The following is a 21,050-nucleotide window of genomic DNA, read 5'->3' as shown; positions in this document are numbered from 1 at the left end:
GTTCTCCTCCTCGGCCTCACGTCCCCGTCCAACCTTCATCTGCACTCGCTCAGATCCTCCTGTCCAGGGACTCATATATCAAAACAATCAAAAGCTCATTTTTGTGCCACAGTTCAACTTGGTCTGGATTTGTTGCTTTGAGAAGAACTTGATCTTCATCAGATCAGTTCACTCACCTCAGTGATCAGACACAGAAGTGGATGAAGGAGTCGACTGCAGAGTGAAGCTGTCAGGAAGATGAACCATGTGACCAGTGAGGAGGCGCGGCAGCGGGCGTACCGCCTCAGGTCCGACCGGCGACCTCACGACCCCATCACAAGGTCGCTGGGAACATTCCACTGGTCAAGAGAGTGAGGCTCAAGGTCGTACGCTCGAGCCAACACAACTTCAAAACTACACATGAGTAACACAATCCTGAGCAGAGATACAAAAACTCTCAAAACTGCCCCACAACAAATAAAACAAATATTCTTTAAATGAATTACAGTCTCGTAATAAGCAAAAAATACTGAAACATTTTGATTCTGCATTAAACGAGATATTCAACAAAAAGGCCCCAAAATCGGTTCTGTACTAAAACATCACATTTCATGGAGCTGACGCTTTCATCCAGAGCGACTCACAACTAGAGCGTCAAGCACGAGGGGACGAACCAGAACCAGGATCAAGAGACTGGGGTTTCATCAAGAAAGACAAAGTGCAACATGGACCCAGCTACTGGTGTTGTGAAACGGATGAGGGCGACGACTGGGAACAGTGAAGGGACTTTTATTAGTGTTTTTAATAACTGTTTGAAAAGGAACTTCAACACAGAGATATCACAAACTCCATCTTACATCACAGACATGATGCCGACACGTTATCAACATTAAAATTAAAACGTATATTAAATAATTGAACAAAGTCAATTATGTTTAAGACTTAAAATTCACTAAAATAGTGAAAACAATCAGATAATTTTTTTGCAGTTTACTTGTTAAGTTGTTCATTATTAGCTGGACTGTCTTTTGTGATATGTTTTATTACGTTGTGATGTTTACATCCCAAACATTCGTAACTAGATTTCTTCTCTTGAAGTTCATTTCTTGAAGAACTGCACGAGTGAGATTCATCGTTTGCTTTAATCAACACTTTCTTTGAAAACAGACACATGTACGATACAAAACAACTTTCATATTAAAACACACAAGTTCAGTCTCAACAAAAACCTGTGAAACACGACGGAGACGAGGCTCATTTCAAACTTCTTTACATTTTCTCCCGTGACAAACTCAGAATATTCAGAAGCATCGGAAATATCCAATGAGATCTGGACTCAGAAATGAAACCAGGAAGTCATGTGACCTGTTGTAATGTAAAAAATGAATAAATATATACACAAACAAATGAATAAATACAAAGGAACACACAGTGTTAAAAACAGAAGAGGAGAGTTTCACATCTTTCTATTGGAGCTTTAATAACTGATCGTGATGGATTCATGCTCTAACGTCTCAAACTGCAGATTCACTGTTCAGATGTTAATCTGTTGACTGGTGTGAGAAACCGACATGAAAACAATCCTCACTGAGACTTTGACTAAAAACTAAATCAAAGACTCGACTCACGATGATAAAACCTTTTAATTATTTGCTGTGATTTTGAATCTTTTCAGTTTAGTTTAGTTTTTATCCTCAGATTTGAGTCTGAATTTAGTTACGACCAAAGAAAAACATGGTTTGAACTAAATGAATGAAACTAGATCAAATTTCTTGAACACTTCACTGAGAAGGAACATTTGTTTTTGATGAGTCAAAGTTCGATGGAAGTGTTGGATCAGAAAAGTTCACTGTGACGCAACCTTCAGAGTCTGAAGAACAAAGAACCTGTGAGATTGAATTTCCACAGCTTGTTATTATGAATCACGGAGACGACAGATCTCTGACTTCTCTGCTCATGAAACCACACGAGTCATCGGACGGGTTTTAAATCCTGAAAACAGATTAGACATCGATGGGATTTGATGCTGAGTTTGTTTTTGTAAACGAGGAGGACGAGGACGAAGAGAAGACATCGAGGGACAAGAACACAACAAACAGGGACATATTTCTACACTGAGGGTCACAGTGAACAGAGGAGTGTTAAAGGACAGGGACATACTGGTCCTTTGTCCTCCAGGGATGACTCAGTAGGGACGGCCCCGTCGCTCCTGTCTGTGGTCCCCCCTGGAAGAGACAAACATCATGATGTCACCGAGCTCAGGTTCACATTCATTTCTCAATCTGGTAAATATCTGGAAACAGAACTTAGAACTTTCATGTGATAAAACATCGAGGACCTTTCACCAGTGTTTAATGGACAGACTCTGACCTTGTGTCCATCTTGCCAGGGCCGTATCCTCCCCGGTCGCCTCCCCGGGCCCCCCTGAAGCCCCCGCGGTCGCCGCCTCGGCCCCTGAAGCCCCCCCGATCGAAGCCTCCTCGGCGCTCTCCTCCGAAGCCTCCTGACGGCAGAGGAGCAGAGAGAGAGTCGGTCTCTTTCAAACGTCCACTAGTGATCAGTGACTGAAGCAAACATAATGAACATTTCTCCAGTTGCTGATTTTCTTTATTTTTCCTCCGTAGAAACAGAAGCACTAGAAGCTGAAAACAGGACAGACCATAATCAACATGTCCGACCTCTTTCCAGCGGGGGGGCCCCTCCTGCGTCCTCTGGTTTCGGGGCCTTGCACTGGTTACACTCATTTCGCCACGAGAAGTTCAGGTTGCCACAGGTACTGGGGAGAAGTGACAGCCATCAATAAATCATAGAAATAAGAAGATAAATATTATTATTGATTTGTATAATGGCAGAAACTGTTGTTTTAAAATATTAATTCCATTTGTTGAACATTTCAGTGACTCACGGGTTCGAGCACTTCCAGTCTCCAGCTCTCTGCTGTCCTCCTCCTCCTCCTCCTCCTCCTCCTCCTCCTCCTCCAGCACCTCCACCGTTGCCGCCGTTGCCTCCTGGGAAACCTCCTCCTCCTCGACCCCCCCCAAATCCTCCATGGCCCATGGGCCCTTCAACGAGAAGAAGTGTGACCAGTGAGACCATCAGCAGAACTCGTGGTGATGAAGAGGAGTTTGTCCTTCACACTGATGCTGTGAAGTTGAATCTACAGAAGCTGCTTCTTCATCTTATCTGATTTTGAATAACCTTTGAACGAGATGATTGTTGTGAAAGTTCAGACAGAAAACGAGTTCAGAGAGATGACCTCACCTCCTCGTGCGCGACCCCCCCTCATCCCCCCCCGGCCTCCGAAGTCAGCTCTGCGGGTGGCGAAGGAAACGTTGATGGGATTTCCACTGAAGTCTTTACCTGGAGAGGAAAGTGAAGACGTGAGAAACACAAAGTGAAACGCAGACTGTGCTTCATCTGAAATCAGTGAAATGACTCAGAAGTTATGAAAAAACTGAGTTTATCTCCAATATTCAGCAGGAAACTCTGAAATATGAATCACTCTAACAGAGTCGTGGATTTGAACTAAACCACAGAACGAACCATCAAACCAGTCGATGGCAGCTTTAGCAGAGGGGGGGTCGTCAAAAGAGACGGTGGCCTCTCCTTTCAGCTTCCCCGTCTCTCGCTCGGTGTACAGGTTGATCATAGGAAGACCCGTCTTCTTGTTGACCTGCCGGACAGAGGAGACGGACAGGGACTCAGACAGAAGGATCACATCCAGGGTCCAGATTGAGAAGACGTCAGCTCAGAACTTCATGAGATCTGGATTCAGACATTTACAGACACAAGGAAAAACTAACAACCACAGACTCCACATATTGATTGATCTCACTTTGAATCCTTGAATCTGTAAAATGTCTCTTTTTGAATAAATCAACATGAATTTGAAGACACGACTTGGAGATTTATCATCTTTATGTAAATGTTGTTTGTGTGAGTCTTACACTTTGGTCAAATCCACTCATATTGAACTAATACATATAAAGTCCACAGCTGAGCTCGTTACACTTCATGTAGAAACTCACCTTAATGATTCCAATCTGCTTGAAGAAGTCGGCCACGGACTCCACGGTGTAGTCGTCTCCCAGGCCCTGGACGAAGATGGTGTTGTTGTCAGAGTTCTCCTGGTCCTGCACTGTGGACACAAAACCACAGTGGACATTAGAGACGCAGCTCGGGGTCTTCTCTGAAACATCTGACAAGTTATCATCTTATGAATGTGATGAAATCCTCTATTCACAGATGATCATTCTGTTGTTATGAACAGAACCTGAGACGTGGAGATTCTGAACAAGGCCTCAAACAGGTTCGTCCAATTTCATATCTGTTACGTGTCTGGTGTGAAACAGAAGCTGTCGAGATGATGTGGAGATGATGTGGAGGTGATGTGGAGGTGATGTGGAGATGATGTGGAGATGATTTGGAGATGATTTGGAGATGATGTGGAGATGATGTGGAGATGATGTGGAGATGATGTGGAGATGATTTGGAGATGATGTGGAGATGATTTGTGGAGATGATGTGGAGATGATGTGGAGATGATTTGTGGAGATGATGTGGAGATGATGTGGAGATGATGTGGAGGTGATTTGTGGAGATGATGTGGAGATGATTTGGAGATGATGTGGAGATGATGTGGAGATGATGTGGAGATGATGTGGAGATGATTTGGAGATGATGTGGAGATGATTTGTGGAGATGATGTGGAGATGATGTGGAGATGATGTGGAGATGATGTGGAGGTGATTTGTGGAGATGATGTGGAGATGATTTGGAGATGATGTGGAGATGATGTGGAGATGATGTGGAGATGATGTGGAGATGATGTGGAGGTGATGTGGAGGTGATGTGGAGATGATGTGGAGATGATTTGGAGATGATGTGGAGATGATTTGTGGAGATGATGTGGAGATGATGTGGAGATGATTTGTGGAGATGATGTGGAGATGATTTGGAGATGATGTGGAGATGATTTGTGGAGATGATGTGGAGATGATGTGGAGATGATTTGTGGAGATGATGTGGAGATGATTTGGAGATGATTTGGAGATGATTTGGAGATGATTTGGAGATGATGTGGAGATGATGTGGAGATGATTTGTGGAAATGATGTGGAGATGATGTGGAGATGATGTGGATATGATGTGGAGATGATGTGGAGATGATTTGGAGATGATTTGGAGATGATTTGGAGATGATTTGGAGATGATGTGGAGATGATTTGTGGAGATGATGTGGAGATGATTTGGAGATGATTTGGAGATGATTTGGAGATGATGTGGAGATGATGTGGAGATGATGTGGAGATGATGTGGAGATGATGTGGAGATGATTTGTGGAGATGATGTGGAGATGATTTGGAGATGATTTGGAGATGATGTGGAGATGATGTGGAGATGATGTGGAGATGATGTGGAGATGATTTGTGGAAATGTGAAGGAGGGACTGAGGTCACATGATCGAATGAAAAACCTCCCATGTGTGAGAGTGATGGAAACAAATGAAACTCACTGAAGCCGGGTCCTCCCTGTCCCGAGTCTCTGGGTCCTTGAGGACAAAAAGACAACAACACGTCACTTGTGGAAAACAACACAAACACACACCAACCACACAAACTGTAAATGGATTTGATTCCCACCAGAACAGAACCAGCATTCAGCCCCTCTGGACTCGTTCTACTGTCTTTAGTCCTCACATCACCTCATCTGTCAACAAGCAGCTCATTGGTCCAAGTGAAGGAAACAAGCTCATTCACATAGTTGACATACTGTCAGTTTACGCAGCGGGACAACTCGCCCCCCCCCCCCCCCGTGTAGTTACACTGGTTCCAGTCGATTCTATAACTCAGTCTGTCACTTCACACACAGCCGCTCGGGTCCAGCTCGTTAATCCTTCATGTTCTCAGATCAAAGCTTTTGTGTTGATGCATTTCTTCCTCTTCTATTGTTTCCTTTCCAGTAAATGAGGATCTTCATCAGGTTAAAGGGCCTCGAGTGCCTCCTCTTCGTTTCACACTGTTACATGTGCCGTGTCTTTGCTCTTTCAATGTTAGATGTGTGTAGTTTTGCTTCCTGTCCAAATTGCTGTGACCTGTGATGTTGTACATGATGCTAACAACTCTCCGATGCTTTCACACAACTTTCGTCATCGCTCACACAAACTCGACCGGCCTCTGAAACCAGGTCCAACCCGTTGCAACACAATCTCTTCTGGAGTATGTGTACGTTCCACTGGCCCGTCAATCCATATCACTCCTTCCTTTGTCTACTTCAGGTTTCACAGAGCTTTACAAAGAATTCTTGTAAATGGCATCAACATACATCTCGGGATTAACAATCCTGGGTTTGTGTTTCCAAGAAGGTTTTGAGTTACGCATGGTTTCATTCCAACATGTCTCTTGTGTGTAAAGTCCCGTCTGAGTCACTGGCAGCTGGATCTACAGGAGCTTCAGGAAGTGGATCAGTTCTTTCTAATTTTAAACCGACTAATCGTCAGAAGTTACTGAGTTACCAGAAGTCCCCCCCCCCCCCCCCCCCCCCCGCATCAACACAACACTCGAACCATCAAGAGGCTCGTTTTCTACACAACTGATTGTTTCCCCACAGTGACCTCACTTCCTCCTGTGACGTCACCAGTTCACCTCCACATGTCACATTAGTTTACTTTGTATTGGTTTAACTTTAGGACCAAGTTTTCTTACCGTTTTGCATTTTCACCATTATTTCCCCCCCGATCACCAGTTGATGAACATGTTCTCCTCGACTCGTTGTCTCAGTCGTTCGTTGGAGCTTTATTTTGGTGGAGCTGATGATTTTATCGCTGTTTGTGAGCGAGTTTAAACTAAAAACTGATTTTCTTTCAACTTTGGATCAATAATTTATTTCACTGATGAAACTTTTCCACCACTTTCTTTAACTTTGTGAGGGTTTTTTCACTGGAATGTGAGCAGTACTAATACAGAATAGATTAGAATCCTATTATTTAGCAATTATGAACAAAAACATTATTATTCAACATAAAGATAAAGTCAGTGTTGCAGAGGTTTCTCTCTCAGAGTCCGTCTGGTTTATGTTCTTGTAATAATTTAAAAAAGATCAGATCCCTGAGAACCGGTCAACGTGTCACCTGCTCATTTAGATTTTTTTTAAAGCGTCTTGAAACTAAACGGTTGTGATTTCACCTTCAGCCGTCACCGTATAACATGTGATAATTAATTAAATGTAACGTGGGCCTTTGGGTTTTCTTTCCACAAACAGACTGAGTCATGTGATAAATCCTCTTTATCAAATGATCTTTTATTCCAAATGAACCGTTGAGTTGCTGTAAAACCTCAATAACTCCTGGTGTTTACAGAACACACTGTACACACAGCACCAGTATCAAGTTACTGGTGCTTGATTATGTTGCACAGTGTGTACTAAAAGCAGTATACGTCATCCCACCCTCATCCTACAGGTTCCACACACTCTGGTATAATGTTAATCATCAGTTTGTGACACACACACTCTGAACCCAGGACATTTCCCCTGGTGGTTGTTGTACCAGCTACCGACTCTTCTCTCCTCTCAGCTCTTTTGTTCATCGACTCAGGAGCAAGTCCACGGTCCCTTGACAGAAGCAGCTGAACACCCATTGATTCAAACACCTTCCAGTTCTACCAGCGGATACAGAGGTAGGTGAGAGGTCTGTGACCAGAGGGCTCCCTCTGCTGAGTGGGAGTGAACCTACAGCCCCTCAGTATCCAGACCCTCTGCTCTGACTACACACCACTGAACACACACCGAGCTGAGACACCTGTAATAATCAGGTGTATTTTCTTTCTCCATGTCCTCAGGCTGTTTAAACACCACACACGTGAATGAGCACAGCTTTCAGTCTCGAGTGGTGACCTCTGACCCCTTCCCTTTAGCTTCCACTCTTCAAACGCAACAAACCTCTTTGCTCAAGTTTAAATCACTTACCACCAAACTTATTGAATCCTCCACGATCGCCCATTCTGATGAAGAGGGAGAAAGAAAGGACTCACATTGAAGGCTGGTGCTGACAGCGAGTTCTCTCTTTGGCTTGTGGGTAACCTTCATTCTCAGTCTCTTCATTAACCCCCCCCCCCCCCCACCCTTCATCTGCCACCTTATGAACCCCTACTTCATAGTGTTCTCCCCTGGATAAACCTCCAAGGACAAGAGGCCACTTTAAAGACCTTGTCTTTGTTTGTGAAACTGAAATCTGACAGTTTTACCCCAAAAGTCTTTTAGCAACTTGTCCGGTTCCATTTCCTCACACAACTTGGGTTTGTGTCGATTAACCAAACACTAAGATGTTGACTTCTTTCTCTTTACGTCTTAGGCAAGAAATGCAGCAAATCCCCAACCAGGTTTTATCAAGGTCACCCAAGCTATGAGTATTTTTTATTATTCATTATTCTCATAATTCCAGCTACTAGAGGACTGTTTACTATCTGGTGACTTCCCCGTGTGTCCATTTCCATAATGAGGTTTTAGAGCAGAGAGCCAGCGTGGAGAGAAGGTAAAGCCTAGAAGAAGATTCAAAGATTGATTAAAGCAGAGTATGACACAGTGATGGGTCAGGGCTGCTCGGACAGGGAGACAGGCAGGGGGGTGAGGCTGGCATGTTAGTGTGTGTGTGTGTCTGTGTGTGTGTGTGTGTGTGTGTGTGTGTCTGTGTGACGAGGACGCTCTTTGGTCAAGGAGCTTGACCAAAGAGTTGAATTAGATTATATAAAAACAAAAAGCCGTGCTGCTGTGCGTTGTGTTGCATCGTCTTCACTTTGCATTTTAACACTTTCTCAGTTTGTACATTTTATAAACGACACAATAAACGTGATTATACTGGGATAAGAACCTCAGGTTGTACCAAGACACAAGCGCCAGTCACACACTGGATTAACGACGAGTCTCCACTTCCTCCCATTGTTGAAAAGAAAGAAGCTGAAATGCTCTGGATCCGTGCGCCACCTCGCCTCCACATCCAGGCACTGGTGATTCATTCAGGTGGAAGCTGGCTGGAGTTTTACCAGCGAGACCAGTTTAGGGATTTTAAGACTGATACCAGGGATTTAAAACCTGTTGTGTGTGACATGAGATCAAGTTCTGGACACAAACACTTGTCTCTGCTTCCTGCTGCTGTGTTCATGTGCACAGCGACCACCAGACGCTTATGAAAATATAATATATTACACTGTGTTTGAAAATGAATGTGACAAACTGACCAACAGACTCAGTTCAATGTTTATAATCATTAAATGGTTATAAAATGTTTTCACTAGCAGCCTATTATTAGTTAGTTCACCTTGAATAAATCATCATGTGACTTTTCTCTCTGTCACAGAATCGTCTTTTAATAAGAAATATTGGGATAATTTTCTTATCTGTATTATTTGGTGCAGGATCACAACTGATTATATTTTATAACCAAGGTTGAAGCAGATTAATGATCAAATAACCTCCGTCCACACGACACACCTGGAAACATCAAGTCACGTGACCATTCACACACACTGGTCATGTGATGCAAACAGGAAGTACATTGTCTCCTCTGCAGTTGGTTGCTTAATTACACAAATACTACAAACGAGGAGCAGTGATGATGAAGAGTCAGAGCGATGACGAGGTGGAACTGTTACTGACAGGAAGTGTAAATAAGAACCAAACAGGAAGTGCCATGCCTTGTGGTAATTTAGTTGTCATTGTTAAACATGTGTTTAACAACACCCAGTCTCTTACTTGATCTCAGTTCCATGTGTAAGACATGTTCATGCATCTCTCTACTCAGATTCATAAAGCTCTCTTCTTCCAGGAGACCTAAGTGATTGTTCACACACTTACCCCATGCCTCCTCTTCCTCTGGGTCCACCTCGCCCACCTCTGTCAAAACCACGGTCATATCCGCCACCACCACGACCTCCAAATCCACCGCCACGACCCCGGCCCCCGCGAGCCTCCTGCCCCCCGTAACCTCCGTCAGGACCACTGTAGCCTCCATCACTCATCGGGGGGCTGTCGCCTCCGTATCCTGAGAGAAGCACAATCAGACCTCAGCACTTTTCTTTGTGATCGTGTGACAAACGTTCTGAACATGTTTTAGAATTAAAAAGCTTCTGTGTATTATTCAGTTTGGTTTATTGTCCCAGTTATTTAAGATAAGCCGCAGGGTGTGAACAGATTTCTTTCTTTCTTTCAGTGGGTTGACTTGCACTAAGTTATATTCTGCAGACTGCACCCGCCCTTCCCTGAACGCTCTGGACCTTCTCCTGAGTGGAAAATGGCTTAAGAGAAGCGCCAGAGGAAGAACCTTGAGTTATCTGACTCTTCTCCTGTGGAACCAGTTCCCGGTTACGGCTGGACTTTGAAAATTAAAAACTTAAAAACATTCTCACCTCCACTTTGTCCGTACTGGCTCTGCTGACTGTAGCTCTGTGGAGGAGGGGAACTGTAGCTCGGAGGCTGGTTGTAGGGACCTCCTCCATGTTGGGGTGGTTGTTGTTGGCTTCCACCATATCCACCTGTCTGACCTCCAGCGCTCCCGTAACCACCTCCAGCCGGTCCACCACTGGGTGGCTGGTTGTAGGCTGGGGCCTGGGAGGTCCCTTCATAGCTGTTGGAGAAAAACCCAAAGTGAAACAGGTGGACATCTTGGCTCTGCAGGAGAGAAACTCTATTCTATCTTTAAACTCTATTCACAGTGACAAATCTTTTCATCTGTTCCTCTCAATCACTATTTCTAACTCCTCTAACCGCATAACAATGACTTGTCTGCTGCAACACAACACATAAAATAGTTCACAGGGTTTTAAATAACAACTTGTCTTCAAATGAATTCATTGAAATGGGCCGAAATGCAGTATTTAATAATAATGATAAGATTCCTGAGACGTCATTATCAAACCCTTAATACAAAGAAACGTAATTGAGAATCGGTATCTGCATTACAACCAAATAAATATAACTGAAATTAAGACAATAAACATTTTTCATAAACTTAATGCATGTCTTTCCTGCACAGTTTATTCTGTCAAATGAGAAAAAGATTCTTTTTTCAAATGATAGTGAGACGATCATATTGTCAGATTTTTACAGGCAACCGATAAATTGCCTAATGAGCATATATCCAGTCCATCCACTAGATGTGTGAGCGGTCACATGACTGATCAGTGTGTGTTGACCTCAGCTATGCATCTTAGACTTGGAGAAATTGTGCCGGAGTTTTGTTCTTTACAGAATAAAATGTCTCCCAGGACCCAAGCCTGGTTTCAGAGGATCTTCATGTGAATCAAAGTAGAAGCAGCAGAAAGTGAGGATTACCCTGCAGAGGAGGAGGCAGGTGGCTGCTGGCTGTGACCAGAGAAGGATGACTGCTGGTTGTAGGTCATGTTGGAGGGCTGGCTGCTGCTGCTGTAGCCTCCAGAGCTGTAGGACTGACTGGAAGGATTATAACCCCCTCCCTGGTTAGAGGGTGGAGAACCGTATCCTCCTGGGAGCAGGGAGAAGACATGACAAGCTATTAAATTCCACAACACCACAACGCATCAGTGAAGATCGGTGACGGAGCCTCTACCTGACTGAGGCTGAGCGTAGCTGCCGTATCCTCCCTGGTTGTAGGAGCTGCTGTCAGAGCCTTGGCTGTAGCCTCCGTATCCCTGCTGGCTGTAGCTCTGACCAGAGGCCTGAGCGTAGCCCGGGTTAGCACCTCCACCTCCACCTCCACCTCCACCGCTACCTCCACCTCCGCCATAGGAGCCATAGCTGCAAGTGGTTCAAAACAAGCACCTCATTTAACAAGAGAACAAGAAAGAAAGAAACTCATTTTCATTGTATGAATTTGGTTTCTCATACTTTTGATGCTTGTGACAGTTTTATAATGAAAACTAATCGTGGCCCCAACAATTAAACAGTTTTAAGTTAATTTATGAATGTTTGTATAATATGTCTCGACTCTTGATAGTTTCAAGATAAAACTTTCTAAAACTTAATGACACAAATGTGTGAGAAACCTTTATGATCAGATAAGTGTTACAAGACTCACCCCTGGGAAGGTGTTTGGGAATAATCTATAGAACAAGAATGAAGTGTCAACATTATAAAGTGCAACACATTATGTTTTCAAAACCAATTCATTAAATAGGAAAGATTCAAACTATGCACTTAATTCACATGGTTATTGTCAACATTAGCAGCTAGCTCCTCTCATCCTAGCATAAGCATCAAGGTTCTCTCATCCTAGCATTAGCATCTAGCTCCTCTCATCCTAGCATTAGCAGCTAGGTCCTCTCATCCTAGCATTAGGATCTAGCTCCTCTCATCCTAGCAATAGCAGCTAGGTCCTCTCAGTCTAGCATTAGCATCTAGGTTCTTTCACCCTACATTAGCATCTAGCTCCTCTCATCCTAGCATTAGCAGCTAGCTCCTCTCATCCTAGCATTAGCAGCTAGCTCCTCTCATCCTAACATTAGCAGCTAGGTCCTCTCATCCTAGCATTAGCAACTAGCTCCTCTCATCCTTGCATTAGCATCTAGCTCCTCTCGTCCTAGCATTAGCAGCTAGCTCATCTCATCCTATCATTAGCAGCTAGCTCCTCTCATCCTAGCATTAGAAACTTGGTCCTCTCATCCTAGCATTATCATCTAGGTTCTCTCATCCTAGCATTAGCATCTAGCTCCTCTCATCCTAGCAATGGCAGCTAGCTCATCTCATCCTAACATTAGCAGCTAAGTCCTCTCATCCTAGCATTAGCATCTAGCTCCTCTCATCCTAGCATTAGCATCTAGCTCCTCTCATCCTAGCATTTGCAGCTAGCTCATCTCATCCTAGCATTAGCAACTTGTTTCTCTCATCCTAGCATTATCATCTAGGTTCTCTCATCCTAGCATTAGCAGCTAGCTCATCTCATCCTATCATTAGCAGCTAGCTCATCTCATCCTAACATTAGCAACTTGGTCCTCTCATCCTAGCATTAGCAGCTAGCTCATCTCATCCTAACATTAGCATCTAGCTCCTCTCACCCTAGCATTAGCAGCTAGCTCATCTCATCCTAACATTAGCAGCTAAGTCCTCTCATCCTAGCATTAGCAGCTAGCTCATCTCATCCTAACATTAGCAGCTAAGTGTTATCATCCTAGCATTGGCAGCTAGCTCCTCTCACCCTAGCATTAGCAGCTAGCTCATCTCATCCTAACATTAGCAGCTAAGTCCTATCATCCTAGCATTGGCAGCTAGCTCCTCTCATCCTAACATTAGCATCTAGCTCATCTCATCCTAACATTAGCAGCTAAGTCCTCTCATCCTAGCATTGGCAGCTAGCTCCTCTCATCCTAGCATTAGCATCTAGCCCCTCTCATCCTAGCATTAGCATATAGGTTCTCTCATCCTAGCATTAGCAGCTAGCTCATCTCATCCTATCATTAGCAGCTAGATCCTCTCATCCTAGCATTAGCAACTTGGTCCTCTCATCCTAGCATTATCATCTAGGTTCTCTCACCCTAGCATTAGCAGCTAAGTCCTCTCATCCTAGCATTAGCATATAGGTTCTCTCATCCTAGCATTAGCAGCTAGCTCCTCTCATCCTAGCATTGGCAGCTAGCCTCTCTTCTCTGAGCAGATCCTGGTGTCTCACCGTTTGAGGCCATGTTGGATCGGTTCTGTTGTTTCCTCCTTCACTGGACCTTCTGGTGCAGCTTCTCTCCTGACCGCAGGGGGCGCTCAGCGTGGACTCTTCTACTTCTGCTTCTTCTGTTAAACCCGTTTAAAGGCGCAATGCCGCCACCTTCCGGGCAGTGGAGCAGTAGATTGGCTGCAAACTAAACTAAAAATAAAATGAGTTAATTCTTTGGTCCCTTTTCTCTTAAGTAGATGATTAGATGATTTAAATTCCTTGATTTCCGTCCCATCACATTTGATGTCAGGAGTCAGTCTCACCTACTTCTCTACCTGAATTCTGTACAAATGTCTTCCTGTGTCATAACTCCCAGTATTCTTTCCATGTTTTGTGACTGATGCTGATTCGTCCATATCTCGATCTTCTAGAATCACATGCTGTTCTAGTTAAATGTCACGAAAGATGTTGATCCTCAGAATATGTCCCCAGACGTCTTCCTCTGAGAACACAGCTGCAGGGCAACAGTTATGCAAGTGTCAGTTACGCAAGATACAAAGTTACAGGAGAGGAAATATTTGTTCTCGTTTTGTGAATTTGTGTTGCAACAAATTTAGAAAGTAGAAACCTGTCGTCTCCAGGATGTGTTGTTGATTAAAATTTACGAGGTTAAGATTATACTGGTTTATTTTACGTGACATGATTTGTCCTTTTCTCACTTGATAACAGTCCGAGAGCGGGTCACAGTCGTGAGGTCATCCAGGTCACATGCTTCATCATAATAGAAAGGTAACATCTGGAGATTTACATTTTTTGCTATGTTTATTGAATTCACATTCCTGCCCCCCAGATCAGGAACCATGTTAAAGTCAATAACCCTGTGACTTTTCCTTTGACAATTTAAAGACAAACATGTGAGAAAAATGCAGCTGCTGAAAAACAGCAATTATCTTAAATCAATACAAGAAACAACACATGGATTTTCACTTAAATCAAACTTTAATCGTTTTTAATAAGATCTCCAATAAAGACAAATAATGAAATGAGCTGACAGACAGTGATCAGACTGAAGAGGAAATAACATAAATAACGAGAATAGAGAAAAGGTTGACTGACAGGGACCGAGAGGGGGGGGGGGGGGGGGGAGATAGGTCTATTTACACAGAAACAGCCCACACCATTAACACTGTGTGGTTTTATATAAGAGCTAATAGACTCGGGTCCAGCTAGCAGCAGTACAGCAGTATGTCTGCATCTAGACACGGTGGAGCTCCTGAGGAGCTCAGCTTTAAATCCAGTTCTGCTTTAGTGCCAAGTTAAATACAAATAAAGCAAAAAACACTAATGACCTGTTCTGACAAAAACTGTCCTGAGGAAAATAAACACTACCGTGAAGAATCCGAGAATATGATGCAGTAATGCTACAAAAACTGCTCAGTAGTCACTTAGTCCATGAAGAGGGAATGGCTTAAAAGCATCACTAACATCTTAAAACAAAATCACGTTTAAAATAAGACAGGAGGATTTAAACTGTGTGTGACGTGCTGCAGAATGTTTCAGTGCTTTAGATAAACGTGTCAGAACCTTCATGTGGCTGCATGCATGGCAAATTCATGAGAAGAAAAAAAAATGTGATGAAATGTCAAATAGTGAGCTAGAGAGAGAAGTGAAACTTATTCAGCACAAGAAAAGAAAAGAAAAAAAGTGTCTCGCTCTGCGACGGAGACGAGAGAAAACGAGGCCCTTCCTCAAAACTTCCATTTTGTGTCTTAGTCATCGTTCTGAGATTCCCCTCTTCGTTTACTCGTTCTTCTTCTCCTTCTGTTTGAGCAGCTTGTTTATCTCCCTCTTGGCCATGGCGGTGTACTTGGTGATGACGCCGTGCTGGTTGAGGCCAGGCAGCAGCAGCAGAAAGTTCACTGCAGGGGAGAGAAAACACAGTCATGATGCCAGAGCTCTCCTGAGTCCTCCAGCTGGTGGAGAAGGTTTCCTCCACGTTCAGCCTGCAGCAATCTGCTGTCCTGGATTCAATGACATCCAAAACCTTATTATTCCAGAAGAGTTATCCTCTGAACTGTTGAAACTTTCAAACAAGCAAGTTCCCAGGAAGCTGAGCACAAGCTTTGTGTTAAATATGTTTTATTGCTGCTACGCAACTGACCCATAATTGATGCCAAAAACCTAACGCCTCATTTCCCATGATTTCTGATTTCAGAGACATGAGCATCAAAAAGCTCTTTAATCAAGAAGCTTCCACTTGACAACATCAGCCGCCCTGTTAACCTCAGTGACAGGTTGGCTGGTCAACAAGGAGCAGGACTATTGACAGAACAGGTTGAATTGAGGTTCATGAAAGCCGATAGGGGATCTCAAACAGAATACTTTGTTGTTTCAGAGTCACTTCCTCTCTGAACTCAGTTCTTTTTCACGGTTTTCCCATCAGATGAATACGTCTCATCGTACGACAGCCTCCACTTTCCAGAGGCACCGCTGTGCAGGTGCAAGTCTGACAGGAGCGTTGCTCATTATAATGTTTGACTTCCACTGCAGATTGTGATAAACACCTTCCTCGTGTCATTAATAAGGAAGAAACCAGCTTTTTACCATCGTCACTGTAGAGGTCTGTGGCCTCAGGGATCCAGTTATTGAGCTACACTTCTGAGTCATGGTAACAGGAAGTCTGGTAATGATGGGTCATGCTCACGTGATGAAATCACACACAGCATCAGTTTCATTCCATCGTTACAATACACAAGGAAAACCGCTGCAGCTGAAAGCAGCATGAGATAGTTATTAAAACGCCTCCAGCAGAATTAATCATGTGGCTGTAAAAGGTACTTGAGTAAGTTCTCACATGGACTCAGACACTTTACAGATGTTTTACCAGGAGGCTTCAGGAGCAGATCCAGAAAAGTTCCAGAGACACTGACTCAGACATTTGATCTCACACAGACCTTTGAGTGACCAAATGCACAAGTGACAGAAAATACATCCAACATACGAGGAAAAACCCCAAGTCCTTCACCAGAGGAGGAGGTAGATCTGTAATATACTCACCAATCAGGTAGGTGAGGAACAGGTTGTGCACCTGCTGTCCGATCCAGGCCACTGCCAGCAGGCCGCTGATCACGGAGGCAAAGTACTATGAGAGCAGAAGGGGGGGAGGGGGGGGGGGGGGGGTCACATTACATTCAACCTACAGTTACTCACACTAACCAACATCACTGAGTTTAAAGAATCACATTTCAGATGAACAGAAACTAGGTTTATTTTCTTTAGCAGAACAAGTTCTTATTTTGAAAGAACCGACAAAGCTATGTTGATCAAAGAGTGTGATTAACAGTGTGTGTGTGTGTGTGTGTGTGTGTAACAGTGTTGATATGAGGCCTGGTTAACGCAGCCTCTAACCCAGTTTGCCGTCTGCTAAGTGGAGCAACCCAATCAGCTGAGGATATTTTTATCTGGAGCACAGAGAAAGCTCAGCATTGTAAGAAACAGATAAGAGTTGATTTACTGCCCTGACAGAGCTTCACAGCTCATATCTACATTTCAGCCACTTTATCATCAAGGTACCATTTTGGGCTTCTCCTCCTTGAGGGCGCACAGACGCTTCCCCCAGCCCACGACCCGACGCTGGGTCTTCACCAGGTTTCCACAGATCTCATGGAAACGCTGCTGCTGCTCACTGGTCCTGCACATGGCAACAGAACGGAGAAAAGCTTTTAATCACATGTTAGCTTAAAGAAACATTAATTTTTTTAACAAAAACCATGGGGATGTTTTCAGAACAATATTAACTGACAGCACCATCCTGTCATGAAGAGAGAACACAAGCTACGGTCTCAATAGCCTTTTTAAATGAGAAACTACTTCAAGTATAAATGTCACACGTCCCCGACTGTGCAGTTATTTTCCAGTTGAACAAAGAAAAGTGATCCGCAGGCTTCATTAGTTTGTTGGGTAATTTCTATCAGAACTGAAAATCGAAGTGAACCAAATAGCGACTGGACACAACAGGCTTTTTATTTTAGATACATCAAGTTCATTGAGCAAAACACTCGACAGATAAAGACCTGACGGAGCAGCCATATGAATGGATCACAAATGTATAGATTATCACCCTGTGTTTAGGTGCTAGTGTTATATAACTACAGGAGGCAGGGGGGGGGGGGGGGGGGGGCTGAGAAAAGTGGCCCCTGTTTTCTGCTTAGCCATCGTTCCTATTTCAGTGCTTGGTGTCAGGAATCCAAACATCGACGTGAGCAGACTGATGGCTCCATTTCTCCAGCGATCAGACCGACTCTGCAGGATCGTGCAGCTTGAGCTTCACTGTTTTCATAGTTCAGTTCAGACTCTACAGATTAATGTGCACGTTCCTGAGCTGCATCAAAACATAAAATCTGCATTTAAAGCTCAGGCATGAAATTTAGAAGAACTAGTGTGACAAAGGTTAGTTAATGACAACTTACTGCAGCACAATAAACACCAACAAAACTCTTTACTGTTGATTCAAACAGTCACTGAACAGACCCAGCTTTTCTCAGCTGCTGTCTGTGACCCGAGATCCAGAGCGGCGCTCTGCTCGCAGGGTGACACACTAAGTCTGAAGGCGTCAGACGTCCAACACTCCGTGCCAGCTGCAGGACGTTACTCTATCCTGTCCTCGGTGTCTGATTCTCACCATCAAACGCACACAGCTGAGTCGAGGGCTTTATGCGAGCACTGTGTAATGTCAAAGCTCCATGAGCGAGGCGACACCGTACAGGACCAGTTTCTGGTGGCAGTTTATAGGTCATCATATTAGGTAGAGCCCAAATGAAAACTCCCTGCTCCCCCAAAAGTCCTGAAATTACTTTGGTGCAAATCTTTTAGCTTTTCAGTCGGTTTTCTGTGTCACACGGGATGTTTGACATGGAGGAAGGAAACAATTATTTGTAATCGATGTCATAACGAAAGGTTGAAGGAGTCCCAGCTTCTTTAGAGTAAAACTTGCTTAAATCTAGTCTAAGAATCACTGGATCCAGATGGACACGATATGTCCCTGACGACTTGCCTCACATGCTCGATTTATGGCCCATTTTACCCCAAAGATTTATTAAGCTTGCAGTTTAGTTTGACGTCTTTGAAACATGACACCATTTCATTATGTTTTGCCTTTAATAAAAAAAGAGACAGAAGAAAGATGCCCGAGTGAGAGGTCTATCTGTTCAGAAGGTACGGCTGATATGAGTGCAATCAGAACAACCATCATTTTTAATAAACAAGATTTCATGGTCTAATTATGGAACAATATAAAAAACCTTTCAATGTTCCAGCTATTAACAAATGAATGTTCTGCCCTCACCACTTATTGGAGCCGAAGACTCTGGGAGCGAGGGTGGGCACCAGGTAATCCGCCAGGCAGAGCAGCATGACGGTGCAGGAGAGCCCAGTCAGCACTGAGGGGTCCAGGTAGTAAATCATCCTGGAGGAGGAACACAGAGCAGTCAGTGGTGCTATAGACCGGTCTCACTCCGGCTACTCACATGGAAAGAAGAAGATTCTTTATTGTGCAATGCAGAGAAGTTCCCGTCCAGTATGTGACACATTTATAACATAACATAACAGACACTCATTTATTCTTGATTTGTTTTAAACCATCTGCCTCCAGGAGAAACCCAGAGACAAACAGGGAGGGTGGTGTAAGCATTCAGAACCTCACACAGAGACTGATTGTTAGTTTCTCTGAAAAGCTTTTCCAAGAGTTACCTTGACAAACTGAAGAATTTTAGATAAGCTCATTAATCACACTAATCTTGTATAATCTACTGTGTTTCCTTCTTCATGCTTCAACAATGAGGCTCAACATAATCTTCAACTATTTGTTCCACCTGACAGTTTTAAACCAAAGTGGAGCAGCTGAGTTTGAGTCTTCTACTGGTCTCAGTCTAGTTATTGCTACTTCCCTGCTGAGAGAAGGGAAATGCGAGCTATGCTAACTATGCTAGCCAGCTGCATGTGGCCCTGTGACACAGCACCCAGTGGGTCGACTCACAGGAAGAGCAGGGTGGTGGCGCCCATCAGGACTCCAGGGAACCAGGGCTTCTCCCAGCGCACGACTCGGTCCCCGGCGAGGATCACCTCCCCCCAGCCCTGCAGCTGCTCCTCCAGCTGGGCTGTCTCCTGAGCCTGGACACGAGAAAACACGTTCAACCTCTAATAATCATATCTGTCTGCTCCTTAAACAACGATACCAGAATCATAAGCATGTGTGAGACATCAAGTTTCAGCTGAGGCATAAAGTCCAACTGTTATTCTACTACACCCAAACTAGTTACCCTGGTTCCTACGCGTCATGTGTACTCCTCACCCGTGACCTACATGACCTTTAACCCATTAATATCGAAAATACATAAAACCTTGCAGTCGGCTCAGTTAATGTCTGGATGGGGTTTACTCTGCTGGATTTAAATATTGTATGGATGTGATTAAAGAGGATTTTAAACAGAATGGTGTGTGTGTGTGTGTGTGTGTGTGCATGAGGCAGCAGGTAACGGTATTCTCCACCCTCCTGACATGACGGTGCAGTAAACCTCAGATCGACCATCACGACGCGGACCCGTTCAACCCAAACACCTCCACTGGATCTCACTGTCCTCCGGGTGAACGCGACCCCTGCGGCGGGTGCTCGTTACCGACGGTGCAGTGACAGAGGAGCCGTCAAGCTGGGTCAAGAGCATTACACCCGCTAGCTAACGAGCTAGCAGCGGTCGGGGCGCTGGCTAGCGGCCACTGGGCGTCGAGTTAGCGGTTTATTAACAGACGAAATCACACGGTTCGATTCCCGCCGGAGCGGAGTTACACTAATCTATTTCAAAATGTCCTCGGGTTAGCCCCGCGTTAGCATTAGCATAAGCATTGCTCCGTGGGGGCGCTGCGCAGGTGGCGCAGGTTCCCACTCACCAGCATGTTGGCGCTCTTGTTGTCTCCCTCGGTCATGGCGGTGCAGCAGCTCGTCCCCCTGATGCAGCTCGTCCCCCTGAAGCAGCTCGGTGTGTGTGACAGTGGAGCAGCTGAAGCGCGGTGCTCTACTTCCTCCTCCGGCCGCAGCGTCACTAACGGCCGAGCGATGCCAGGATGTTTTTATCTCCGCCCTGCGTCACAAGCGGCCCGCGGCATTCTGGGACATGTAGTCTGACGTCACAGACAAGTGAGCGCCGAGGAGACGTTTTTTTATTAAAAATTTAAAAAAGATGAAGAAAAAAACACGTCACTGGCTTTATTGTCCTTTCATGAGAACACGTGTGGTCCTGGTCTGAACTAGGGTTTTATTTACTTCTATATATATATCCATATGTCTCTCTCTCTCTCTCTCTCTTAAGATTTAATTGGACACAGGTGAGGCGTTGGCTTACTCATTGAGGAAATCGGCCCTTTCAGTCTGGTGTCTTTTGAAGTTACTACTTTTATTAATCACTGAT

At 44.3% G+C, this 21,050-nt stretch overlaps 2 protein-coding genes across 5 annotated transcripts; both read right to left on the bottom strand.

The window, feature by feature from the left end:
• Nucleotides 1–1,102: 1,102 nt before the first annotated feature.
• Nucleotides 1,103–14,121, bottom strand: fus (FUS RNA binding protein). Of its 4 annotated transcripts, XM_053442568.1 has the most exons (16): nucleotides 13,914–14,121; nucleotides 13,612–13,800; nucleotides 12,025–12,049; nucleotides 11,557–11,744; nucleotides 11,304–11,472; nucleotides 10,379–10,596; nucleotides 9,828–10,014; nucleotides 7,944–7,978; nucleotides 5,494–5,529; nucleotides 4,008–4,117; nucleotides 3,523–3,652; nucleotides 3,241–3,339; nucleotides 2,885–3,041; nucleotides 2,658–2,755; nucleotides 2,350–2,482; nucleotides 1,103–2,204 (listed from the first exon to the last, which is right to left on the bottom strand). In XM_053442568.1, exons 2-16 carry the CDS (start codon nucleotides 13,622–13,624, stop codon nucleotides 2,165–2,167), a joined length of 1,638 nt encoding a protein of 545 aa, XP_053298543.1. In that variant the 5' UTR covers nucleotides 13,625–13,800; nucleotides 13,914–14,121; the 3' UTR covers nucleotides 1,103–2,164. The 4 variants fall into 4 exon arrangements, with proteins under 4 accessions (XP_053298543.1, XP_053298542.1, XP_053298544.1 ...); XM_053442567.1 differs by having other exon boundaries at nucleotides 13,612–14,121; XM_053442569.1 differs by lacking the exon at nucleotides 1,103–2,204 and having other exon boundaries at nucleotides 2,401–2,482; nucleotides 2,639–2,755; nucleotides 13,612–14,121.
• A 449-nt stretch (nucleotides 14,122–14,570) lies between these two features.
• On the bottom strand, nucleotides 14,571–20,690 carry arl6ip1 (ADP-ribosylation factor-like 6 interacting protein 1). The gene is made up of 6 exons (XM_053442566.1): nucleotides 20,533–20,690; nucleotides 19,625–19,758; nucleotides 18,935–19,054; nucleotides 17,164–17,281; nucleotides 16,648–16,732; nucleotides 14,571–15,509 (listed from the first exon to the last, which is right to left on the bottom strand). The coding sequence occupies exons 1-6, from the start codon at nucleotides 20,566–20,568 to the stop codon at nucleotides 15,391–15,393; spliced, it is 612 nt and encodes a 203-aa protein (XP_053298541.1). The 5' UTR covers nucleotides 20,569–20,690; the 3' UTR covers nucleotides 14,571–15,390.
• Nucleotides 20,691–21,050: the final 360 nt, after the last annotated feature.

Source organism: Pleuronectes platessa, chromosome 16, assembly GCF_947347685.1.
Source record: "Pleuronectes platessa chromosome 16, fPlePla1.1, whole genome shotgun sequence".
In the NCBI taxonomy this organism is placed as follows: domain Eukaryota; kingdom Metazoa; phylum Chordata; class Actinopteri; order Pleuronectiformes; family Pleuronectidae; genus Pleuronectes; species Pleuronectes platessa.
The sequence above is the reverse complement of the archived record's forward strand: the minus strand, read 5'-3'. Positions and strand labels throughout refer to the sequence as shown.